This window comes from Gracilinanus agilis, chromosome 5, assembly GCF_016433145.1.
Source record: "Gracilinanus agilis isolate LMUSP501 chromosome 5, AgileGrace, whole genome shotgun sequence".
NCBI classification, from domain to species: Eukaryota; Metazoa; Chordata; class Mammalia; order Didelphimorphia; family Didelphidae; genus Gracilinanus; species Gracilinanus agilis.
This window is the reverse complement of record NC_058134.1, coordinates 264512621-264540539: the sequence shown is the minus strand read 5'-3', so window position 1 is coordinate 264540539 and position 27919 is coordinate 264512621. Positions and strand designations below refer to the sequence as shown.

The 27919-nt window shown below is 34.7% G+C and overlaps 1 protein-coding gene across 1 annotated transcript in view; it reads left to right on the top strand.

Annotated features, from left to right (window-relative positions):
* Positions 1-27919, top strand: part of TBC1D15 (TBC1 domain family member 15) — a 76157-nt gene that overhangs the window by 33047 nt on the left and 15191 nt on the right. Inside the window, exons 6-12 of the mRNA XM_044679565.1 lie at positions 2325-2427; positions 3289-3339; positions 3666-3863; positions 6046-6174; positions 6637-6740; positions 8503-8597; positions 17280-17396. Of these exons, the coding sequence (XP_044535500.1) occupies positions 2325-2427; positions 3289-3339; positions 3666-3863; positions 6046-6174; positions 6637-6740; positions 8503-8597; positions 17280-17396 (797 nt within the window). The remainder of the gene's footprint in view (positions 1-2324; positions 2428-3288; positions 3340-3665; positions 3864-6045; positions 6175-6636; positions 6741-8502; positions 8598-17279; positions 17397-27919) is intronic.

The following is a 27919-nucleotide window of genomic DNA, read 5'->3' as shown; positions in this document are numbered from 1 at the left end:
GCTCCCCATTGCTCTTTGTTGTGTTCTCTAGGGCCTCTCTCTCTAAAAAGTTAAGCATCCCCAGGTCCTTGAAACAGCCCTGCCATGAACTGGAAGCTGTTCACACTCCTGTTGTTCTCCTCTCTTTAGCTTATCCGTGACTTCCCTGAAATGCGGTGTTTAGAATAGAACACAATGTTACAGATGTGGAGCGACAATGGCCAAGTATAGCAGGCCTGTTACCTCCTTGCCTTTGGTTGCTTTATTTCTATTAATGCAGCTTGAGATGATTCCGTTTATTCAAATTTTAGGTCACTAAAACTCCATTTTTCTTGCTGTCTCTCCATAATTTTCCTGTTTCATACTTGTGAAATTGACTTCTTTTTGAGCCAATGTATATGTGAATCTTCCCTGATGCTTGATAGACTGGCTAAATTTACTCATTTTTAATTTTGTTTTAAACTTTTGTTCACTTTTGGTTGCTGGATTACTTAGGGGATACTGCTTCATTGCCAAAGAGAGTTTTTTTCCTTTTTCCTTCTCTGGCTACTTCTAGGTATAGTTAGTCACGCAAAGAGAATATTAAGTGCTTACTTGGTGTCTGGCACTATCATAAGTGCTGGAGAGTAAAATGAAAGTAAAGAATACATAGGGAAATATTACTGTATTGTTGCCCTTCCATTCTAACACTTAAAGCTTCAAGACTCTTACAATTTGAACTTTTAAGAAGTAATTGAATTTTTAAAAAATTATTGATGATAATGGAATATTGAATGTTTTTGTTAATGAAAATGCTCTGCTTAAATGTTTTCTTTTTTTCCCTGTTGTCTCTTAAAAGTTTACATTTTGAATAACTGTCCTGTAAAGTTATATAAATAAGTTCCCATATTAAACATCCTCTGAATAGGTGTCTGGAGAAAATGTTTCATTATCTTTAAGGTGTTCACTTTACATGACTAAATGACTTGGCCTTTACTCCTTTTGCTACTTTTAGCAAAACTAAAGGCTTAAAAACTGCTTTTACCTAGAAATATGAGAATTGTACATTCTGTCTCAGAGTAAGATCCCATTTTGGATTTCATATCCCCTGGTATTACTGCTACATCCTGCCATGTTAGAATTGAAAAGAGATAACTATTATTAAAGTTCTTATCTTAGACATTTATAACAAAGTAGGTGTTGTAGGTAGCAGTGAAATAAATTAAAATTTTGTTTTAAGGATCTGAAAGTTGTGGTTTAATATCAATCACCTTCCTAAGTAAAAACTTTAGAGTTTGGGAAAAATTTTTTTTAAAAAAAATAATTTAGGCATCGAAAATACTTGGTTATTCTAAGTTAGTCAGATGTTCATGTTCTTAGTGGATTTATTTTATGTGCTGTATAAGAAAAATTTGTACAAAGAATTGCCACCAGAACTTGAGCAAGTATTAAAATTATACTTAGCATTGTTATATATATGTATTTAGACTTTTGGTTGTAATTGGGAATAAGAGAGTAGAATCATAGAATTGGGAGTTAGAAGGCACATCTAGACTAATCCATAATTGTAATTAAAACTCTTAAAAGTGATGCTTTTTCGTATGATGAATGACAACCACCTTTTGTATTAACTCATTTTTTTCATGTATTTGTATGACAAGAATAGCCAGACAGTTTTCCTGATGTTATTTGTAATAGAACAGGATATATACTTTTAAAAGGTTAATTGATAAAAACAAAACAGTGTGATAGGGATAGCAATTAGACCAGGGTTTCATTATTTTAGGCAAATTCCAGATTTCTTTTCAGCTTCTTACTAGTATACAATAATTCTTTCTCTCTTAAAGTTTGAAAACTAATTATATTTGACTATTGCATATTTTTTAAGAATTTTATTTTTTAATCAACATATTTATTTTCTTTTCTGCTTCTTCCCCCCCTCACCCCCCACCCCCCTGGGGGAAAAAAGAAAAAATGTAAAAACTAAACCCTCATAGCAGGTATCACTGCATATTTGCAAGCATTAAATTAGAGAGGCAAGCATGGTGGATTGGGAATGATGTTCCCATTTTGAATCAGGAGACCTGGCACTGATAACTCTCTGTGTGGACCTGGTCATGTCACTTCTTTGTACCTTAGTGTCTTCATCTGTAAAACAGGGATGCATAATTATAGTACTGATCTCACAGGATTGTTGTGAGGCAATTGCTTTGTAACCTTAAGGTTGTTATTGGTTTAATACTATTTAGTAGTTTGGAGATTTTTCTTATTCAAATACTAATGCATAAATTATTCAAGAATTCAATAGTTACTTCAGAATGTCAATTTTTCTATAAATTAAAAACGCAGTCTTCATTTTATTACAGATCTCCACAGGATAAAAGGACTCTTCTTGTGAACTGTCAGAATAAGGGTCTTTCACAGTCCTTTGAAAATCTCCTTGATGAACCAGCCTATGGCTTAATTCAAGTATGTTTTTTAGGTACCTGTAGGGCTAATCTTTCTGTATTCAAAAATCCTCCAAACCCTTTCACCCTACTTTTCCCAAATTTTATTTAACTTGTTTCTATAATATAAAGAAGCTGACTTTATGTGTTAATCATGGAGCCAGTCTTTATTTTATTGCCACAAGTCATATGCTTTGAATTTGTAGAGTAAGAAACTCTCAGGGATGTTGGTGACTTGTTCTTTCTTGGTCTTTAGCAAATATTAGGGCAGTGGTATTTTTTTCTCATGAACATAATTTTGACAATGCAAATCAATAGTTTTCTGATAAGTATTGAATAAATTTAGCATTGTTCAGCTGTGTAGAATGTTTGGGTTAATTCATTTCAGTGAATCAGACAATTAGTTTAGATAAATAACTGGTTGGATTGATTTCTGTGTCATTGATGGGTTATTTATTTTGGAACCATGAAGCCTTCGAGTGTTGTGATACCAAAGCAGTTAGTCCTTTTTATTTATTTAATTGTGTTCCAATATCCAACTAATTTCAGATGTGAAATTACTTTATGCTCTTTTTGTTATACTTGCTGATTTCTACATAAGAAACTTTGTTTCTCTGAAAAATTTTTTATGAGTTAAATCCTAATTTCCACTAATGATTACTATTCAGCTTGAAAATATTTGGATATTTTAGTTTGTAATCCATAACATTATCTTATAAATTAGTTTTCTCCTTTGTGGCTCTTGAGTATCAAATAATTTAACTTATATACAAGCAGAATCAATATTGCTTAAGCAATTTTATTTTTCAGATGCATATTAAATAGATTTTTGTAAGATTGTAATAGGGCACACCATGCTTCAAGAAATATTTTTTCTGTGAAGGCAGGACTTCTAGACAGAAGAAAGTTGTCGTGGGCCATTCACCATTGGAAAGTAAGAACTATATTAATTTTTGATGTATGTGGACTGAATGAGACCCACACATCATTTGTTCTATTGCATTTTGAATCAGTAGCAGCAAGTTGGCACTTATGATAGAAATACTTTTCTTTGATTTTTACTCAATTAAAAAGTTAGCATAGAAAATTCAAATTTTTTTCCCAGAAAATAATAGAATCGCCTAGAGAAAATATTAGAAAATCTTCTTTGTTTTAGTTTTGATTCTCCTCTCTTATTCAATTTGACCCTTCTGTTAATGTCCATTTGTTCACTTTTTGGTACAGTACTACTAGAGTTATGTTTGTTTTCCTGTTCTATAGAAAATCAAAAAGGACCCTTATACAGCAACTCTTGTAGGATTTTCCAAAGTCACAAACTACATTTTTGATAGTTTGAGAGGCAATGATCCTTCAGCTCATCAGCGACCACCTTCAGAAATGGCAGATTTTCTTAGTGATGCTATTCCAGGTTTAAAGATAAATCAACAAGAAGAACCAGGATTTGAAGTCATCACTAGAGTAAGTGGAAACAGGTGTTTATTCAACTTTATCTTGAAAAGGGAAACATTTTTTAAAATCTTGTATTGAATATATAAAAGCTAGAAGATTGCTTTGGCTTTAGTCATATATTTCTATCATCTGTTCCTTTTCCTTGAGCCTTCTATCTGTCTTGTTTAGCATTTCCTACCTATAATGCTCTTTCTGTTAACAAATCTTTTGATTTTAACTTGACCAGTTTTTTTTTTCCTTTGGGTCCCTTATGATTGACGGGCTATATATTATCATGGTGTTGTGTAACTTTTGAGAAAGTAACCTCTGCCCAATAAATCCCTAGTTCTATCTCTACTTATGGAACTAGGTTAAAAAAAAATGAATATCTTATTTTAGCTAACCAGTTGGGGAATTAATATATTTTCATTTTGTTTGATTTTTTTCTAAGTAGAATTTTGTTTTCACTCAAAATTGGCTTTAAGCCCTGAATTTTGACATATTCTGAACATACATGTTCAGAGAGGTCTTTGGTTTTTGACAGATTCTGAATTTGAATATATTTAAACATTTCAAATATTTAAATTATAGTGATATAAAAATGACTTATTTTGCAAACATGATTAGTTATAAATTATCAACATCTGCTAAATCAAGTATAGTATAAAATTATTTATGTTGCTTAAGGGGTTGCAGATCAGTTACCAAAAACCTACATTTTAATTTAACTCTTACATTATATTTTAGAATTAATAATAAATTTCCAAGGCAGAAAAGTGGTAAGGGCTAAGCAAAAGGTGGTTAGGTGACTTGCTTAGGATCACACAGCTAGGAAGTGTCTGAGGCCATATTTGAACTCAGGACCTCCCATCTTTAGGCCTGGTTCTCAATCCACTGAGTCGCCCAGTTAACCCCCAAATCTATATATCATAATGGCAAGTAAAAATATGTTTTGGATGATAATTTATAGAATAACTTTATAACCAGAAAATTTTTTATAAATGTAATGTACTGGTTTGAACAGTTCGTTATAAATTTTGTTAGTTGAATGCTTCCATATAAGATTTTAATATAATGTAGTGCAGAGAGAATTAAACTAGGAAGGTAGAGCATCTGACTCTCCTGCTTTTGTTAACTGTGTGTGTGATTTCTCTGCAAAGTCCTTCTTTTCCCTAGAGTTTCCTTCCTTTATCTATAAAAGAAGGAAATTGGTCTAGATCAGGGGGTTCTTAACCTTGAGTTTGTGAACTTTTGAAAAACCATTTTGATAACTTTCAGTATAATTGGTTTTCTTTGTTGTCTGACATAGCTTATTTTATAGATTTGAAAAGATTATTCTGAGGCTTCACTAGACTGCCAAGACCAAAAAAAAAAAAAAAAAAAAAAAAAAAAAGATTAAGAACCCCTGGTGTCTAGATGTTTCTAAGATCCTTTATAGTTTTAATTCTCTAATTTTTTTTTGCCTTAGTACAGTGATTCCCAAAGTGGGCGCTACCGCCACCTGGTGGGTGCTGCAGCGATCTAGGGGAGCGGTGATGGCACCAAGAGATGCATTTATCTTTCCTATTAATTGCTATTTAAATTAAAAAAAAATTAATTTCCAGGGTGCTAAGTAATATTTTTTCTGGAAAGGGGGCGGTAGGCCAAAAAAGTTTGGGAACCATTGCCCTAGTACCTAAAATTTGTGTATTTGTTAGCAGGGAGGAAAATTTGTGGAATACTAACTATACTAGGTAGTCCATTTATTTATTTATTAGCAGTGAAATATTACAGTTTTACTTAAATGATCTTTAAAATTTGAGAAGTTCAGGTCATCTGGGTATCACAGTGGATAGAGTGCTAGGTTTGAAGTCAGGATGATCTAGCTCTAAATCTGACCTCAGATACTTCCTAGCTGTGTGATTCTTGGTAAATCAATCCCAATTGCCTAACCCTTACTGCTCTTCTTTTTTTTTAAATTTAAATACTTTATTTTTTTAGAAAAATTTTTCATGGTTACATGATTCTTGTTTTTAATTTCCCCTTTATACTAGGTAGTTTAGATGTAACCGATTAAATAAGTTTTTGAAATAGAAAATAAATGAAAGGAAATTTACAAAAGTGAAGGTACTTATGTCTAACAGATAGTTATTTATTTTTTTTTTAGTAATCAGACTTTATTTCTTTTCATTGCTTAATGATGAATAGTTTGTAACTTATCTTTCCATTTTAGATTGACTTAGGAGAACGACCTGTTGTTCAGAGGAGAGATCCTGTATCCTTGGATGAATGGTCTAGGAACATGGATTCAGAAGGAAGAATCTTAAACGTAGATAGCATGAAGCAAATGATATTCAGAGGGGTAATTTAATTAACTATTTTATCATGGGAAGAACTACTTTATTTCCCTGAAGCCTTGAGCTTTTCTGATGGGCTGGGCTGCTGATATGGTATTCTCTTGAGGTCTTTGGGAGTCAGAGAGAGGATTTACTTGGAAATTAGGGGAAAAGTATTTCTTGTCTCTAAAAGCCTTTGGCTGTGGGTGTGGCAGAGTGCTAGTAACTGGAATAATTTTATCAACTAGATTGATTTATTTACCTATATTGATCTTTACAATTTGCTTATTAATCATGGACCATATATTTGTGCCATTTAGATCCTAAAAATTTAAGTATTTCAGTATGATATAAGAAATAATATTCATTGAATTGATAATTCTTAATGAAAATTTCACAAATATGTAATCTTACTATGGCATAGGTTAGGAGCAAGTCTTACGGTCAAGCCTCTCATTATTAATTTGTTTAATGTGTACTCACCTCAGGGACTCAGTCATGTTTTGAGAAAACAAGCATGGAAGTTCCTGCTTGGATATTTTCCTTGGGATAGCACTAAAGAAGAAAGAACTCATTTGCAAAAATTAAAAACGTAAGTATTAGCACAGTAGTAGTATCCCATTTAGTAGCCATTTAGTAAGTATTTGTTGAATTTATTAAGCCTTAAAAAACAAGTAACTCATCCATATAAATATAAATTAGTGTAGAGATGATCTTTCAAAATGTGGTATAATTCAGATGTTGGCAAATGAGAATTTTTATTACAAAATGGAAACACGATTAAAACTTCTATTACTATATGATACATCAGGCACAAGTGCTCCCTGTCATCATATGCAGTATCATTATCCTACTGAATTGTAAGAGAGTCTTTTGCTTGTTTTGGAGATTAGCAAAAACATTATTTTCATGTTTGATTTTTGTAAAGAATATTGGACTTAGATCTTGTGGACTTAGTTTCAAGTCTTGTCACCTGTCTTGCCAAGTTGTATGACGAGGTGAAGAATATAAACTCTGTGTTTTTCAGTTTTGTAACCTGCAAAATGGAGGTGATAATTCTTGTTCTATCTATTTTAATAGCTTTTTGTGAGGAAATTCTTGAGAACTGTAAAGAAGTTATCCATGTTGATTGTTATTCAATATCCTTCAAGAATTGGAGAATTTTATAAACAGTAACATTTTGAAAATTGTCCAATAATTGGTTAAAATAGTGTATCACTATGTTTTTTGGTCTTAGGAAGTTCATACAAATATCTTGAATTGGATTATTCATTAAATGGTATAAGAAATTAGAAAAGTAATTCATTTATTGTTTTCTTCCTTTTTAAAATGAAAGACTTAAGAGTTTATAATTTTACATTATTTTTATTGATTAAGAATAAGATATAAGTAAATATAATTCAAATTTTCTTCAGATTAAACTTTCAATTGTGGATTCCAAAATTTTTTGTAACAGTGGTTCACATGTATTTTCTGCCAATTATACAACTGTATAACTGTATTCTTTTAATATTTTAAAAATAAACATTTTGCCATTGTCTGAAAGATTATTGGATTTAGAGCTAGAAAATAACCTTAAATTTCCTCATGTATTGCTTTAGGAAGCTGTGGCCATAGAGGTTAAATGTTTTATTCAAGGCCACAAAAGTAGTAAACTAGGATTTGAACACCAAATCCTTATTTCAAATTCAGTACTATCTGTACCATGTCATGCTGCCAGAATACCTGGTATGCTGAACTGTTCTAATGATTAGAAAATGCTCCTCTTAAGTAACTTCATATTATAAATATTTTTCTCTATAATTGCTTTAGAAACATTTCATGATAAGAGTATTATTTGGTAGGTTGGATTTCAAGAACTGATTGAATATTTTTTGTCCTGACTAGATTCCTTTGGTCTACATGAGGTTAATTTTTGCATGTGTTTAAGCTAGCACTTAACTTAGAGGCAATTGAAAATTCTCATTTAGTGATTAATTGATATAATGGAAGAGACTTGGAATTGGTAGACCTGTATTCAAATCCTGGTTTAGATACTTTATTATTATTTGGGTGACTGTGAGGAAGTAATATTACTTATAATGGGGACGCCAATATATATGTCATCTCCCTCTCAGAGGTCTGAGGAAAGCACTACATCAACCTTAAAAAGCTATATGAATTTGAATATTTTCAGGCCAATGATGATGATAACTTAAAGAATTTAACCATGATGGCCTTAGTATGAAATTGTGTCCCATTAACATCTTAAATAGTTTTGATAGTCCCTTATACCTTGATGATTCCTATTTATAGAAAAATTGGAGTTCTCAAATAACAAGCTTCCTTTGGAACAAAATTATTTTCTTCTTTAGTGATGAATACTTCCGGATGAAACTGCAGTGGAAATCTGTCAGCGAGGAACAAGAGAAAAGAAACTCAAGACTGAGGGATTATAGGAACCTTATAGGTAATTTTCCTTTTTGAATTTGGAAATGGCAGTGATTGGGAAGGAGGTGTTTAAATTAAAATATTTTTATAAGACTAGAAAAGAGCCATGCTTCACATTTTAGGATTGGAGATAAGGTTAGAAATTTGAAGTGAAAAACTGAAAAGATGGAAGATGGATTGTATATAGATTTCATTGTATGTTTATTGTTCCTCATCCTTTGTCTAATTAAATGAATTTTTCATTTATTTGAAACTCACCCCTTTACATGCTTTAATTTAACAGTTTTCACTGTTTGTTATAGAAACGTTTCTAGAATATTGCATATCCCTACTTAAAAAATATACTTCAATTTGATCAAACCTTTCATTCCTTTAGCTTCCCATGGCACTTTCCCTACTTTAACCGAGGCCTCATATTTCACTAGGAAATTTGAGGTCATCTGCCATTGAATACTCCATCTTCTTACTCTTCTTTATCTCACATCATTCGGATGTTTTCTACTTCACCCTTGCCTCATAAGAAATAGTGGCCCTTCTCCTTGCCAAGGCAAACATCTCTACATGAACAAGTGATCCCATTTCATCTCATCTGCTTCAGCAGCTTCCTTCTTCTGTTGTCCTCATTCTGTCATTAATCTTTAATCTTTCCCTGTTTAGTGATTTATACATTGTTTATACCTACAAATGTACCCATATGTCTCTCATTCTTAAAAAATCCTTTCTTGATCTTTACTATGTTTGCTACCTATTATTCTTTTATTCCCTCTCTTTTGTGGCTAAACTTTAGGAAGACATTTTTGGTGCCTCTACTTCCTCCTTTTAAAAAAAAAAATCATGCAAAACACACTTCCACGTTGTTTATTGTTGTAAGAGCACACTCATACTGAGGTGAAAGGTAGTCTGCTTTGATCTGCACCTGACACAACAGTTCTTTCTCTGGAGGCGGGATAGCATTCTCTATTGTAAGTCCTTCAGAACTGTCCCTGATCATTGCACTGCTGAGTGGCCAAGTTTTCACAGTTGATCATCAGACAGTATTGCTATTATCGTATGCAGTGTTCTCCTGGTTCTGCTTATTTCCCTCCGTGTCAGTTCATGTAAGCCTTTCCAGATCTTTCTGAAATCATCCTGTTCATCATTCCTTATAGCTCTCTTTCCTCTTTTAAACTCTAGACTGCTTCTAATCTCATCATTCAATTCAGGGAGGCAGCAGATGGAAAAAAGTTAGTATAGTCAACTGGTCTTAAAAAAATTGAGATACTCATAGTCTACATTACAGGTTCCTTCAGAATAGAGTATTATATTTTATTTGTCCTTTATCCGCCTTATTTATAGCACTTTGCTTTGTGTGTTTTTTTTTATTAGATACTAAATAAACAGTGAATATAATTAGCAAATCTACTATCATCTCTAAGGCAATGTAGAGGAAGCTAAGGGAATACAGAAGTTTTTATGGGAATTATTTGCTAATTGGGTCTAGCATCACTTCAATTTCCCTATTCCCCTAGTTTTAGCTGGATCCTTCTCCAGAGTTTTCTTAGATCTTTGTTTTCATTTATATTTTTTAAAGATTATATTTGTACTTTTAGAAAATTAGGATGTTGGACTTTACACACTGTTATTTGGCACTGAGAGAGAGACTGTTAAATTTTTTTTATCTTTTATCCCAACAACAAATTTACATATAAGTTTTCCAAAGTAACATGATTTACGTTTTCTCCCTCTCCTCTTTCTTCCCCCCTCTTGGAGTTGACAAGCAATTCCACTGGGTCATACATGTGTTACCACTCAAAACTTATTTCCTGAAAGAGAGGGACTTTATATAAAACACCTGTGTTTAAGTAGTGGGGAGATGTAGTTTGACAGAAAAAGTTTGTGTGGGAAGTATTTGCTGTGTCAGAGCAAAAATTTGTTTCAATACAATTAAAAAAACAAACTCTTACCTTCTGTCTTAGAATCAATATAGAGTATTGGTTCCAAGGCAGAAGAGCGAAAAGGGATAGGCAGTTGAGGTTAAGTGACTTGCCCAGGGTCACACAGCTAGGAAGTATCTGGGGCTAGATTTGACTCCCAGACTCCTGTCAACATTGCTGCCCTTATCAATACATTTTTAAAAAGCATATTACACAGTTACAGGATTTTAATGTTGGCATGTCAGTGGCTATCCCAACCCATACCTGAAAGGGAAACCTTTCTCTAACATACTTAACAAATGACCATCTGTTCTTTGCTTAAAGATAGTTACCTCCTAGGTGTAGCCCATTCCACTTTTGGGTAACTAATATTGTTTTAAAACAATCTAAACATCTTAAAGCAAAAATTTAAATCTTTTCTTTTAATTTTAAATTTGCCTATTTGCAACTTACAGCCATTGCTTCTGTTTCTGCCTCTTGGAACAAAGCTGATCCCTATTCTGCATCATTGCCTTTCACATTCATGAAGATAGCTAGCTTGTCCTTCTGAGGTTTTCTGTATGTCCTGTGGTTGATCTTAAGCTTATTTCTGTCAGTCCTAAAATGTAGTGCCCAGAATTGAGCACAGTACTTCATATAATGTCTGGCCAGGAAAGTGCATAGCAAGTCTGTCACTTGTTTTTTCTTGAATGCAGCTCAAGATATGATGTGGTTGCTACTGTTAATCAGTTTATGTTCTAATTAGAAAGGTAATACACCCAAAACATTAAAATAAAACAACTTGGAACTGTCAGAATTGGTGCTATATATAGTATATATGTCATTTTTATTTGAGAAATTAGCATTCAGCTTCTAATTCTAATATAGGGAACTAGAGAAATGGAAATTTAAAAGTAGCCTGGTGCAGTGGAAAGAGATCTAGACATGGTATCAGGAGACCTTAGTTTTGAATATCATCTCTGTCACTTGTTAGTTATACAACCACAAGAAATTTATTGAATTTCTAGGTAAAAAAACAAACAAACAAACAAACAAACTTCATCATTGGATTATTTAGTCTTACTTTTTTTTTTTTTTTGTCCAGGCCCATAATTTTCTTTGGAGGAGTAAATTCCCCCCAATACAAACACCTGCTCTGCAGCTTATAAATTACTGAGGATTCTAAAAAGTTGTGATTTGTCTAGGATCACTCAGTCAAGGCAGGTATAAGACTTGAACCTGGGTCTTCTTACTTTTAGGCCTGCTCTCTTATTTATTGAATCATGATGGCTTTAGACTATTAGAGGAAATTAAAAGAATAAATGAACAAATTCCTTTTATTTCCCTTAAAAATAGGAAAAATAAAGTACAATAAAATTTATTTAGTGTTTATTAGGATAATTTTAGCTGAATTATTTAAAAGTTTAATTAGGATAATTATTTTTAAAAATACAGTTGCTTTTAAGTAAAGACAGTAATTAAGACTGCAGTGGAAGCTGGTCTTTTCATTTATTTATTTATGGTTTTTTAATGTTTGTTTTTTAGAAAAGTTAACATGGTTACATGATTCATGCTCTTACTTTCCCCTTCACCCTCCAACCTCCCCGGCCAGTGCGCATTTCCACTGGTTTTAACATGTGTCATCAATCAAGATCTATTTCCAATTTGTTGATAGTTGCATTGGTGTGGTAGTTTTGAGTCTACATACCCAATCATGTCTGCCTCAACCCATGCGTTCAAGCAGTTGTTTTTCTTCTGTTTCCACTCCTGTAGTACTTCTGAATGTGGGTAGCGTTCTTTTCCATAAGTCCCTCAGAATTGTCCTGGGTCATTGCATTGCTGCTAGTACAGAAGTCCACCACATTTTATTTTACCACAGTGTATTGGTCTCTGTGTACAATGTTCTCCTGGTTCTACTCTTCTGTCTCTGCATCAATTCCTGGAGGTCATTCCAGTTCACATGGAATTCCTCCAGTTTATTATTCCTTTGAGCACAATAGTATTCCATCATCTGCTGGCATTTTTAAAAAATGATTTCTCATTATACTTACCCACATTTTGCCTTGAACAGGTAGATAAAGCATTTTATATTGTATTTACTTAATTTTGAATAAAAATAGAAGTTTTATTTGACTTGTATTGAACAAAAATACAAAGGAAAAGAAAGACTGTCCCTGTCCTCAAGGAACTTATATTCTAGTGGAGGAAGACAGTACATAAAAGGGAACTTAGAAAAGGTAAGGTGTGTGGTGTGCTTCAGAAGATATGATAGTTGGGGAAGAGAGAGGTAGAAAGGTAGTTTGTGGCATCATAGAATGGCCTGGGTTTCAGGAGGTAGTTCTGAATTGGACCTACAAAAGAAAACAACCAAACAAGTCAAAAAAATCTTACCTTAAGTTCCAAAGCAGAAGAGTGAGAAGGGCTAGGTAATTCTGGTTAAGTGACTTGCCCAAAGTCACAGATGAATCAACCTTTAATGTATGGATGAGAATTCACCAGGTGAAGAGGAGGTAGGCAATTGTGATAGTGAAAAAGCAATCTGAGCAAAGTCAGTGAGTTTTGGCTGCTAAAGTGCCTGATGGGAGTAGATAAATGGGGGAGGGAGGGCGAATTGGCTCATTTTGGCTGGAGTGTAGAAAACTTGTAGTGCTAGTAGGTTAGAAAGTTGAGGTGGTACTGGGTAATGGAAGATTTTAAATGTCAATTAGAATTAAATACATTACTTGGTAGGTAATAATAAGTAGCCAATGAAAACTATTAAGCATATGAGACCAAAGTTTTATACCTCTACTGAGATTATTCTGGCCATTGTACAGAGGTTGGATTTCTGAATATGGAGAGCAGAGGAAAACAGTTCTACTAGGTTATTATTATAATGCTAGGGAATGGTAAATGAAGACCTATACTATTGTAATATCTGTGAGACTAGAGAGAGATGTTACAAAAATGAAACTGTTCAGGACATAGCCATTATTAAAATTGAAGACGGAAGGAAAAGGCAGAATCAAGACATACATCATGATTATCACAATTGGTAACTAGGTGAATAATCAAGTTACAAGAAGGAAGAATGAAAGGAAGTTTGTAACTTGATTCTGGACATGTTAAATTAGAGACACTGAAGTAATATTTAAATGGCGATATTTTGTAGACTGTTGGTAATAAGTCTCTAGAATTCAGAAGATAGAGCAAGGAGGGAAATTGGGGTATCAGTTACATAGAGGTGATTTTTGAAGTCTTTGGAGTGATAATGCCAAAGGAGCAAATATGTGGAAGGAAGAGGGCTAAGGACAGAGTTGGGATGAAATTCTGGATCTAGTCAGAATAGACACTATGAAGAAGGAAGAGTAAGAAAAGTAGGAAAATATGGAGAAAAGAAAAATTAGGACAGGTGGGAAAATGAGAGGGTCTTTAAAGCCAAGGGAGTAGAAAGTATCCAGAAATAGAGAGTGGTTACCATCATTGCCAAGAGACTAAGAGATGATGGAAAAAAGACTACTCAGTGGTATCTCTAGAGCAATTTCAGTATAATATTTGGAAGTTGAGCCATTTTGCTGAGACATTGGGTTTTGAGGTATTGGGCATAAATCAGTTTCCTAAGTTTAATTGTGAAGAGGTTTTATTTTTTTTGTAAACATTTTATAAGAAACTTGCAATCTGGAAAAAAAGGGTCCAGTTACAGGGTGAAATGAGAGATACATATAGTATTCTTAAGGTGTCAGGATGTCTTAGGAAGGCATTTCAGCACATTTGGTATGCCTTCCTGTAGCAAATTTAAGAGAGAGTATGGACAAGAGTTATACTTTTTAGGTAGGAATGCAGTTTCTTACTTCTAATGTATAATATCACAAATCCATTTGAGTCATAAGTTTATCATTTTATCAGTCATTAACCTATATTCAGGTACCAGGAATTGAGGATACAAAGAAAAACCAGATATTCCCTGCCTTTGAAGAGCTCACAATCTAGTAGGAAAGATAACATACAAACCATTATGTACAAAGAAGCTCTAAAGAGAATAATTAGGAAATAATCATTAAAGAGAAGGCACTAGACTTGAAATTGTGAAAAGTTTCCCGTAGAAGATGGGATTTTTTTCTTGGATGAAGGAAACTAGAAAAGGGAGGTAGTAGTGATAGAAACTGGCCTGGGAAATAGCCAGTTAAAATGCCTAGAATCAGGAGAAAAAAAGCTATATGACCAGTGTTACTATAGCAAAGAGTATGTTGAGGGGGAAGGAGGCATAAAGTATAAGAAAATTGGAAAGGAGTGAATGGGAAGGTTATGAAGGGCTTTGAATGTCAAATAGAAGATGTTATATTTGATTCTGGAGGTAATACAGAGCCCTGGAGTTTATTGACTAGAGCAACAGTCGGCAACCTTTTTGGCTGTGAGAGCCATAAATGCCTGCGGAAGGAGGAGAATGGAGGCAGAAGGTGCTGGAATATGGGGCGGGGACTTAAGGGCCCCCTGGGGTACATCCTGGGGCTCTGCCTGGACTGGCCGGTTGGGAGGTGGAGCCAGATATGGCTCGAGAGCCATACGTTGCCGACCCCTGGACTAGAGGAATTAATATAGTTGGTTTTGAGCTTTAGGAGATTTGCTTTGACAACTGAGTGCAGGATAGTCTGGTGTAGAAAGGGGCTTTTGGCAGGAAGACCAGCAGGCAATTGCAGTAGTTTAAGCATAAAAAGAGGAGACTCTGATCCGGGTGGTGAAAATGTCAGGGGAGAGAAGAGGACATATATAAGAGATACTGGGGAAGGTGGGATCCATAGACCTTGTCAACTAATTTAATATGGGGAGTGAGAGAGTGAGTATTTGAGAAGGACATTGAAGTTTGAGCTTGAATTTCTGGGAGGATGGTGACACATTTATAGAGAAGTTTGGAGTTGGGGATGGTTTTTGGGAAAAGAAAATATTCATTTTTGGACATGTTGAGTTTATTAAGATGTCTATAAGACATCCTGTTCAAGATGTCTAGTAGGTAGTTGGTGATATGAGATTGGAGGTTAACAAAGTAGTTTGAAAATCTTAGCATAGAGAGGATGATTCATGGAGCTGACAAAATCTGCAAGCAAAATACTGTAGAGGGAGAAGAGAACAGGGCCTAGTAGAGCCCTATGGGATAGTCATGAGAACAAGCCTGACCTGGATTAAGATCTAGCAAAAGAATGAAATAAGGCCAGATGGGCATTGAGAAAACCAGGAGTATCCTGAAATCCTATAGAGAAGAGTATCAAGGTGGAAAGAATAGTTTTGACAGTTTAGTAAGGGTAAAGAACAGTAATGTTGAACTAGTTCACTCAAGAGTTATGATGGGCAAAGGTGGAAAGGGTGAAGACATAGGAGAGAACTGAGGGATTGAGAGGTGGATGAAGAGCAGGATTTTGGAAGGCAGAGGAAGCTGTGGGAATTTCTACAGTGAACAGGAAAGTGACACATTTTTGGGTTATGGCAGGATCAAAGATTAGGACTATCTTTGTGTGTGGCTAAAGTGGAATAGAGGAAGAAGTCATGGAAAATGAGTGGGTTTCAGAAATGAAAGGTTAGGGTGCTTGGGGGTTAGTATCAGTATGTATTTCAAAGTCTCCTAGGTGAGGTAGGTGTGGAGGTACAGAGAGAAAGATGCTGAACCATGTGCGGAACTTACTGAAAAAGGAACGGTTTGTAGATCTGTAGGCTATCAGAATTTTTATTGGGTGGTAGATTATCAATTATCAGTTGAAAATGGGCAGTTTTGACATTTAGACCAAAAAACCTACTATTTATAAATCATTATTTTTGTTTGCAGGTTAAAAAAAAATACATATATATATATCCACACACACACATATATAAACACACATACATATGTAATCGAAGGTTTTCTTATAGTTTTAGAGGCATGGGTTTATTTGAGAATATTACTTTTTTAGAAACAAAATCATATCCCAACAACTTCACACACAGTATATCTAAACCAATGTTTTTATTATTGATAATTTATTTTGATTAATTATTTCTCGGTGAGGAGTAGATCCTCTTCCAGTCTACACCAATTTTAACTCACATATATATTTAGGTATGAGATGGAAAGATAGAAATATACTCAATTGAGTTGATTAGAATAACAAGCTTATAATTTGGAAGTTCTATAAATTCCTTCTTACTGATGATTCAATATAGAATCAAATAGGGAAATGGTTATATGAATCCAGATACTCAATTATATTGTATTGTAATATTTTGTTTAAACCATAGAATAGTTTTTGGAGAGAACTAATAATTTGTTTTTCATCTTAGCACAATAAAAATCTGTAATAAATTTTGACTGAACAACACCTAAGAATAAACAAGCTTCTAGAAAAAAGTGATTATGGAACATGACAAATTACAAGTTCATAAATTTCTTAAAAGAAACCAAGTAATTATTAATGAAATGGAATCCTTTTGATTAAACTTGATTGCATAATAGCTTTTTTCATTACTTATTTTAAATATCACCTGTATTTTATTACTAGTTAAATGTGCAATATTCTTTAGTGTTGCTTTTAATTTATTGAAAATGTTTTCTAACATTTAATCAAATGAAAAAATCTATTAAGCAAATCATCTCATTTTAAAACACATTTATTTTATATTGTATAAAGTTTATTCAAAGCATTTAAAAATGGCGTCTGGTAAATTCATTTGCCTTTACTTTAAAACCTGGCAACAATGTAAATCAGTAATGAGGAGAAATGCTGCAGTGTGTAAAATACATAAGCTTAATACAATTGGTTTTGGGAAGCATTTAAAATACTATGTGACAATTTTTTCCTTTTCAGAAAAAGATGTTAAGAGAACAGATCGAACAAACAAGTTTTATGAAGGAAAAGATAATCCAGGATTGATTCTTCTTCATGATATTTTGATGACCTATTGTATGTATGATTTTGATTTGGGTAAGTTTTCTTAGATCATCTTTTAAAACAATCTTTTACATTTTAGAATTTAAAGTTCTTGCTTTTTATTAGTGCCTGTTGTTGTTACTCATCTTATATTCCTGCTATTTTTAGAGACTGAATGAGTTTGATTTTTGACATTTTGTCCTATCCTCCTGTTTTCAGTTATATGTTGTTTCCCAGAAGATGGCAAGGTTATTTGCCATTTTAGGTAACTATAGTTGCATTTTTCTAAAGTTTTTAGAATGATTTTATTCCCATTCTTCACATCTTCAATCATAATTCGCCATATAGTATCTCTTCCTATGCCCCAGCTAATTTAGAATTATTGATGTGGAGACTTTGAAGTCTTCTCTTTTCCATTCAAAAATTTCTGATAGTTTGACTGTCAGGGTTGTATAGAGTGCAAGATAAATGGATACATGGATCACCATGTAATCAATCAGTCAGTCATCATGTATTTATAAATGCCTTGTCTGTGCTAGATATTCTGCTAGGTCATAGGTATACAAGTACAAAGAATAAAATAATTCTTACTGTTGGTGTTATGTTCCAATGCAGAAGATAACCAACACATGAAAATGTAAATTTAGCAAAACATATAGAAAACAGTTAAATACAAGGTAACTTGAGAAAGAAGAGAATTGCAGTTTGGAGCAAACAGAAAGTTGATGGTACCTAGGCAACATTTTAAAGGCAGAGAAGGCTTCTGTGAGAGACCCACAACTGGAAACACAGTAAGTGGGAGAGAGGTGAATTTCTTTTTAAAAAATTCAGAAAACTTTGACACCTTTGAAGGCAGTAGGGGAGAAAAAACCAGTTGAAAGGAAATTTGAGAGAGAAGGATAGTTGAGTTTGTAGTTCGCTGGAGAAGGTGGGAGTGGATGGAATCATGGGATGCACACATGGAAAGTTTAGCCTTGATAAAGAGAAAGGCAATTTTTTTGTCAAGAGACTTAGGGAAAGGAGGAGAGAGTAGGTGGTGATGTCAAAGGATTTTGAGGGGTCTAGAATGGAAAAAGGGGGAGCTCTTGTGTGTGGGAAATTTATTAGCAGAAACGTCAATAAGGGAAACAAAATCTCCAAGCCCAAAAGAAATAGGTTTATTGAGAGAGGGCCAGTTTCACAATAAAGCCAGACCATGATTAAGACCAGAGACACCGAGCCTTAGGAGATGGCATTTTTGTATGCCCAGAAATCTGATGATACTGTGTCAGATTAAAGCCAGACTATACAGTTAAAATTTAAATAGAATGAACATAAATCTTCCAAATGAGCAGGTCTTAATTAAGATGCAAGTGCTGAATAAGCTGGAAAGTATAGAAATCATCACTGTGGGTGGTAAATAATATCTATTGTTAGGCTGACAGTCTTCATCCCTGTCAGGAGTCAGTCACCTCCTATATTTTGATCTAAGGATGGTACCCAAAGATGACTGACCTAAGCCATTGCACCTAGTAGATGGGCATCCTATACTCTATACTCTTGACTGAATATCTTATGTCAAGCCCCCGAAAGCAGCCCTCCACCTTTTGACTGACTGCCTTGTGTCAGGCACCCAAAGGCAGCCCTTTACCTCCTGACTAATTGACTGTCTTATGTCCTACATGCAGCAGGGTGTGATGGGCTTGCTAGAAACTTTTGGGTTACAGGCTTAAGGTTAAAGTGCCTGTCAGCAAGATTTAATGCCACCCCAAGCTATGTTTTTCTTAGCTAGGGCCTATAATTCATATAAGGCTAACTATATTACTTGACTATTAACTCAAAACTAATGATTGTGTTATGAAAATGATCATAAAGGCTAATACTATTAAAATCATAAAGGGGATAGGGTGTTTCACATTCATGGTTGAAAAGCTTTAATTATTTTTTGTAAGCTAGGTAGCAAGATTCTTATTTGAGAGATTTATCTATGAAATGGGGAAGAGGATAAATCAGATTCAGGCTTAGAAATATTAAAGTCCATATATCAAATATCCCAAATGGCCCCATATACTTTCTCAGGGCCATTTGACCTCATGGCCCAATTGGTTAATTTGTTTCACATTGCCACTTAAAATTTCTATTTCTACTAGGTAGCCAAAACCTTTCTGATACCCCTTTCTTTTCCCTTCTTGAAGGGAGTGATCAATTAAAACCCTTCATCAGACACCTCAGCCTTAGATGAGTAGGTCACTCACTCATTATTTATGATCCTTGCCTTCTCAAACCTTCTTCTGGAATATCTTTCCTGAGCTCTTTTGACTAAAAAGGATGGTGAAAATCTCCTTTCTTTATAATGTTTCCCTTCAAGAGGATGGTAGATTTCCAAGTCATGCAAGCCATAATCCTCCATTCAGCAGATTGTTTCTTCCTTTTAAGAGGTGGGTTATAGCTATTCAAAGCCCTCCTTCCTTAAAGTTATATATGATTCATTCAGAGCAAAATATTCATAGTTATATCTCCTGACTACTATAGAGTTCACTATTCCTTCCAGTGCACTTTAATAAAATGATATGGATTGACTTTAGCCTCCCAGTAGTAATTTTAGTTCAGTCTATTCCAATTCAAATATTCTCAGCATCATTTTCTATCTTATTTCTTCATAGTTTTAATACCTGAAAAGTTGATGAGAGATACTATAATGTAGTGGATACAGTACTGGCCTTAAAGCCAGGAAAGCCTAGGTTGAAATCCTTCCTACTTGTGACCGGGAGCCACTTAATGTCTTAGTGTTCTAGGAAGCTCTTGAGGACTAGATGTTCAAGATGAGGTATGCCAAACTGCATTGGTCCAAGGAACTTCCTTACTGTGGAGTTTGCTGTATCAATGAAATCACAGGTCCAAGTCCCTTTCCTCATGAAAAGTGTTTTTTAGGAAAGTGAGCCTTTTTGTTTTTTTAAACTCTCTTCCCTTCCATCTTAGAATCAATACTGGGTATTGGTTTTAAGGCAGAAGAGTGGTAAGGGCTACGCAATGGGGGTTAAGTGATTTGTCCAGAGTCACACAGTTAAGAATTTCTGAGACCAGATTTGAACCCGAGGTTCCCATCTTTGGTCCTGATTCTCAATCCACTGAGCCACCTAGCTGCCCCCATGGAAAGTGAATCTTTGAAGAAATGTTATCTTGGAGAGCTATTATATTTTCCCATATCTGCTTAATGAGACCTCAACTAAGACCCCTTGGACGTTTTCCTGTATCCTTCTAAAGCAGAGTGGCTTTGGGGCAGTTTTCCCTAGAATAGTATATACCCAGCCATGCTGTCCAAGTGACTGGCATCTTTAGAACTTAAAACCTTCTAGAGTCTCATACCAGACTGGGGACCAGAAGTCCTAGTTGTAACAGCTGCTAGGAATGTGTTATTGGTAAGTAACTATGGTATAGCTTTGGCAATGAGGTAGAAATGGGACTTGAATATGGGTTAATTATGATGTTAAAGGAGACAGTCCCTTATAAATGAAGAATCAACTGACCAGTGTTACATTAAGGTTTTATAGCATCATGGTTCTTGTATAGGATATTGAACTTTCAAGCCAAGGAACTTGGACTCAGCTCCCAACTCTGATGCCTAGTTTTTTGATTGTGGACAAGTCATTTAATCTCTCTGAACTTCAGGTTTCCTCATCTCTAAAATAGGGATAATAATATTTTTGCAGAATTGTTGTAAAGAAAGGATTTTATAAGTTAAGACACTGTTTGTGAGTTTTAGTTATATTTGGATATGTTTGCACTAAATAGTTGAAATAGTGTTCATTGAGATAGGTTCTTGCAGGTTTATACTCAAATTTGCTCATTTAAAAAAAATTTAACCTGTGAGTTTTTAGTTACTTGTACTCAAGATGAACAAAGTCTTTTGTTTAGTTCATAAAGAATATTGAGGCACCTTCACAAAAACTTTTTTTGTGAGAAGAGTTCCTTTTTATTCTCCAAAGTTTTGAGATTAAGGGTTGATTTGGGGAATGGGGAGTGAGGTGGTGGGAAGAGTTCCACAGCTCCTTGTTTCAGTATTCTAGAAGGAGTGATGGTGCTGATGAAAGTTGGGGGATCAAGGGATTTAAGGCTTTAAGTTTACTCTTGTGAAGTCCATAATGTTGGGTATGTGTGTGTGTGTGACTTGTCTTATAACCCACACCATATAACCAGCTATGGGGTCTAGAGAGGGCAGGTACTAAAGAAGTAGAAACCAAAGTTACTGTTGTTAAAGAGCACACAATTTAGTTAAAGAGGCAAGCATTTGCACATGAAATATCTTTACAAAATTCTTCTATGATACTAAGTGCTGTGTAATTAGTATAAACCCTGCAGAAGCTGGGGATGGGGATGAAGAATAAAGGAGAGAAGAAAATGAGGTAGTTAGTCCAGGAAGGCTTCTTAGAGGAAGTTAGTTGAGGTCTTCCAACTGACAAGTGAGAAATGCTGGTTATAGTTTTTTTTTTTTTTTAAACCTTTAACTTCTGTGCATTGACTTATAGGTGGAAGAGTGGTAAGGGTAGGCAATGGGGGTCAAGTGACTTGCCCAGGGTCACACAGCTGGGAAGTGTCTGAGGACAGATTTGAACCCAGGACCTCCCGTCTCTAGGTCTGGCTCTCAATCCACTGAGCTACCCAGCTGCCCCTGGTTATAGTTTTAAAATAATTCTAGTCACACATTTTTTCAACTTTTTCTAGTCTTAAAAACACATTTCCTCATGTAACCTAGAATATTGAAATTTTAATGACAAGCAAATAAGGTTTACCTTGCTATATTTCACTTTTTGCATAGGACTATGGTTATAAATTGGGAGAAAGGGATTTCTGCCCTTATACTTCTGTGGAGCCCATGGAGCCATTGTTGTGGCCACGGAATTTTGCTTGCAAGAGAAAAGAACTATTGCCAATCTGATCTTTTGCTCATTTTTTTTTTCCCCATTAGGAACTACTGCTACATGACATTTCATGTTTTTTGAAATCTTATTATGACTCTTTTTGTGATATTGTTACCTTGGTTTAAAGAGGCAGGGAAATGTGTACCAGGAAGATTTCCATCCAACTTGGTTAAATAGAAAGCAAAGTTTTGATGTTTGAATTATTTGAAGAATTCGCTTTTTAACAACACATTCCATGACAATGCCCAAATTGTAATGTTACTTAATTTCACTCTTCTAATATAGGAATTAGGATTTGTTAAAGTTCTAGAGTTCAAGCCCAAGGTTCAAATCCAATCCTGACACTAACTAGATGACTGGGCAAGTTCCTTACCCTTTGTGGGCTTTTAACACTCATCATACTGACTTCCTAAGCTTGTTGTGAGTGATGTAGTATCTGGAAAGGGCTTTGTGAACCCCTTAATTTTGTTATGAGATGTGTCCTTCAAAATTTTTTGTTCATTTTAAGAGGGAATATTTTAGGCTTGTTGAGAGCCTTCTTTCCCTCTTTTTTACTCCACATGCTAATTTTCTATGAAAACAATTTTGATGAAGTACTTCAAGGCTTGCAGTTGTGCTTGTTAATATGTGTATCAGTCAGCATTACTCTAGAATCTTAAGTGTTATTGAATGCTAATTTAATCAACCATAATCTTTCTTTAATTAAAAGGAATTTATATATTAATTCTTGCCCCTGCAACCCGTGGCATACTTCCAAAGGACACCCTGTGTAAAATAAAGTATACTAAAACTCAAGAAATATTAGAAAATCAAGAATAATTGTACTACTTTCTTCACAGTGTACATTAAAAGTATGTTAGTAGTCCTACATGAAAGCTGAAGGTTTAAAACTTTTAACCCTTCAGAAATTTCTTATTCTCTAATACCTTTTAAAGGTGTTTCACAATTGAGAGGCAGTTTATAAGACTTTTACTTAGCAAACTTTAATACTACATTTTTCTTTTTTTGCTATTCCTCTAAGTTTGACATTGAGGTAGGTAGCATGATAAAGCATGAAAAGTCTAGAGAATTTTTTTTGCTTCATTTTTTTTTTACTACCCAACTGTGTAATGTGGCTAAGACAGGTAAGCTTTTTCTTTTCTTATCTGTAAAGTGAAGTTATTGTACCAGATGGAAGATCTTCCTATATAGTCCTTCCCTCCTCTACTCTCTTCCTTTAAGGTTCAGCTCATGTGCCACTTTATATGGGAAATCTTTCCCAGTCCTCCTGGTTGTTAATGTTCTTTATCAAATAATTATGTTTATACTTGTTTATCTCTTTAATCCCCCTAGTATGATGGGGGAATCTGCTTCCTTGAGGGAAGTAACTTTGTAATCCCTAGAGTGTACAGTGTACTTAGTGCTGCGTACTTAGAAAGTACTTAAATGCTTGTTATTGGATTTTTGACAGTGATTATTAGTCAGGAACTCTTGAACATATGGGAAGAAGCAGAAAAAGTTTTAAAAATAATTTCCCAGACTTTGGACACTTAATTATTAATAAGCAGGTGCCCTCCCAACCAGGAAAGCAAGACTTGGGGACCAAACTGTCAAAGTGTGATTTGCCTCCCCAATCCTCCATTCATACACTTGGTAGTGCTGTCCCAATTTGGTTATGCGATGGCTTTCTGCTCCATCAAGTAACACAAGATGTCATTGTTTTTTCTTCCAAAGAGTATTGTATTGCTCTTTTTAGCCAGCAACTCAATTGCAAGAGTAATATATATACCAAGTTAATATGAAGATCAGATACATATTCAGGTAGTACTAATACCCTTCTCTAAAAAATGTTATTTCATGTTGCAATGGGTTGGTTGGGGTAAGGAGTATGTAACTGTTGTAGCATTTAAAAAAATCTGAATAATTTTTTTGTCACTTAGAAAAGGGATTTGAATTGTTTTGTTACGTCCCAGAGAACAAAAGTAGGACTAATTAACAGATCAATTGCAGTAAGGTAACCACTGGCCTTGAGGGCAGGCCATGAAGTACAGAAGGAAAAATTACAGAGAAATTGGCTTCCTGCAAATTAAGGAAAATTTCCTGATGCTTGAATTGTCCAGAAATGCACTGGGCTGCTTTGGCAACTAGTAAATTCTTTTGTTTTATCTGAGGTCTTTAGCCAGAGGTTATTCATAACCTCCTGTCAGAAATGTTGTAAATGAATTCATGCTTAAGGTAATGTGAGAAGATTGTGGGTGAAGTACCAAGAAGAACTCAAAGGATTACAAGGCAGTACTCTCAGGCATGTAAGTATGTGGCTCCCTAGTCCCATGGACACACAAACAGTGTTTTGGGCAGATAGTGGGATGTGTGCCCAGATCCAGACTCTCAAGTCTCTGGGTTAAATCTGCTTGTTGTTGATGGGTAGATTCACAGAGACTGAGTGGCAAGGGGACCTTAGAAGTAGTCAGTCAGTGAGTGGTCTGGACTGCAACCCAACATCTCCATATTTCCAAAGACCACAAGATGATTGTGATTAGTAAAGTTTGCCAAGCTTACATCCACTTGATTAGACTAAATTTGCTAATATGATTATAGTTAGGAGAACTTTGCATTTCTTGTGTAAAAGAAATTGACCTCAAATGCGTCAGCTAGGCAGAATTAGAGGGATCTTCCTGTTTGTTAATTCCATGATTTTTTCTGTTCATATCATCTTTGTTTCATGTTCTCATTCATCATCCAAATCAAGCCACCTATATTCAAAAATCTGTTTAAAGAGTGTCATCAGTATATTGCACTTCAGAGCAGGAATGCCACTTCTTGCTTAAATCACTGTTGTCAGGGGCAGCTGGGTAACTCAGTGGATTGAGAGCCAGGCCTAGAGACGGAAGGTCCTAGTTTCAAATCTGGCCTCAGACCCTTCCCAGCCGTGTGACCCTGGGCAAGTCACTTGATCCCCATTGCCTAGCCCTTACCACTCTTCTGCCTTGGAGCCAATTCACAGTATTGACTCCAAGACGGAAGGTAAGGGTTTTAAAAAATAAAAAAATCACTGTTGTCAATAAATCCACCAAAGTTCCACCTCTTGCTCAATAAAATATAAGAAATCTGGGAGCACACAGGAATAATATATCAGATCCTTTGTGCTAATAATTATAATAACAGTTAATAATAGTAGTTCTGCCCTCTATATTTGAGAATTAACTCTTTACAGTGGCTAGGCACTTGTCCCAGTCTACATCCCATAACACTTTTATTTCAAACTTTTTATAGTTTGAGACAGCCTTAAGACCAATTAGAACTATTTTGAGAGCGTCTGGAATTATTTGTTTTATGAAGCATGGCCATTGGTACTGTGGTGGAGAGTATTTAATCACCTGACATTTCATTTCTATTCTTAGAAATCACCTAGTACATCCTCCTTGTTTTACAAATGAGGAATCTTAAGCCTTGAGAAGAGTTAAGTGATTTACTCAAGATCATAGAAGTGGAAGTACTAGTTTCAAACTCCAGGTGTTTAAGCTCCAAATCTGGTATTTTTCCTTCTGTACTTCATGGCCTGCCCTCATGGCCAGTGGGTTACCTTACTGCAATTGATCTGTTAATTAATTTTTACTTAACTTCTAACTTAGGTCCTGGGAATATTGGGAGAATGAAATTATTAAAATGGGATGGAGGCTTGAACATCACTTTTTGCATAAATAACAAATCATTTTGTTGTATTTTTTCTCTCTACCTATCCCAAATTCAAAGAAATTAAAGTGAATAATAAGTCTGAAATCTTTGGAACTCTCAAAGTGATAAATGATTTCTTGAACAATTAGAGAATAGAATTTATAATTTTTAATGACTAGAAGAAATCAAAGACCTTCTTGTCAAATTCCCTCTTTTTTTTAGTTGAGGAACTTAAAGCTTTTTGAGGATATTACTTGGCCAAGGTCAAGAATCTAGTTTTAATAACCTAATTCAGACTACAACTTCACCTTCATAAAAGTTTATATAGTTGGGGTTTTTTTTGGAAAGGAATGGGATGGAATGTGAGGCCTTTTCTTTAGGCAGTCACTTTCTTCTCTTATTTATTCATTCATTTGTTTATTTGCTTGTTTATTAGAATATTTTCCCATGTGTACATGATTCACTTTCTTTCCCTCCTCGCTCCCAGAGCCAACAAGCACTTCCACTGGGTTGTACAAATGTCATTTGATACCTATTTCCATATTATTCCTTTTTGCTATAGAGCAATTTTTTAAAAGCCTAAACAAATCACATATCTATATATACATGTGATAAGTGATGCCATATGTTTTGCTTTTACATTTCTACTCCCATAGTTCTTTCTTTCAATGTGGATAGCATTCTTTTACATAAGTCCTTCAGGAGTATCCTGGCTTGAATTCCCACAATGTTTTACTTTCTGTGTAGTGTTTCTTCTGGTTTTGCTCATTTCACTTTGCATCAGTTCACTGAGGTTCTCCCAGTTCATATGGAAAGCTTCCAGTTCATCATTCCTTTTAGCACAATAGTAATTCATCACCATCATATACTCAGCCATTCCCCAATTGAGGGGAACCCCCCACATTTTCCAGTTTTTTGCCACTAGAAAGAACGTGGCCATGAATATTTTTGTACAAGTATTTTTACTTATTATCTCTTTGGGGTACAAACCCAGCAGTGGTAACGACTGGGTCAAAGGGCAGGCATTCTTGTAAAGCCCTTTGCACATAATTCCAAATTGCCTTCCAGAATGGCTCACAATTCCATTAGCAATGTTCACCACATCCCCTCCAACATAAAATTTTATATAATGTTAATAAAATGCAAAGACTGAACAACAATATAAAAATGTAGTGTGAAAGGACCCAGTGTGAAATTTTTTCCCCATGGTTAGTGAAAGTCACTGATCTTTCATTCTTTTAAGACTAATTAAGTTTTATTGCAGAATTCAGAAGAATTCAAAGTTTCAGAAGAAAGAAATAAATTAAAAGGAAAAATGAAGATTTTGCTGAGGAGAACCAAACATTCTAAGACCAGAGCTTTGTATTTTGAGAACTGTAATATGGAAAATGGCAGGGTGGAATTCCAGGGAACCCCCCACCCCCAGAGAACTCTGGGTGAGGCTTGACCCTGTATCCTGCAGGAATTCCACCCTGTCATTTTCCATATTACAGAAACTAGTGACTTCTTATTTTGTATTGACAAATCTATCTGAAAGGCTTCCCAAGTATGCTGTTCTGGTGTCAAATTTATAGCAGATGTGAGAATTGTAATGGGATCATGAGTAGCATCGGTTGTGGGAGAAGAAAGTGAGGCAGGATGAGAAGTGGAGGAGGGACATGTAGATTGAACCTAGTAGAGGAAATTGGATTAGAAATATTGTTGCTTTATACTGCCTGGATTATAGAGAAGGAAAGAAGATAAGGAAAGGGAAAACAAATTTCTTTAGAGAAGAAAAATAGATTAAAAAAAGGACTATATAATTTTGTATTCATTAGCTTTTGGCTCTGCTATTTTGCTTTTCTTCCTATGCAGTGAAAATTAGCTTTTTGGAAGGGCAATTTGTATAATAAAAAAGCAGTTGCTTTTTGAAAAAGATTTGTTAAATTCAATTATATGATTACTTTAGGAGTTACAAAAATAATTGGGTAGATCATTAATGGAATAGGATTTGTTTACCCATTAAACAAAACTACTTTTTGCCCT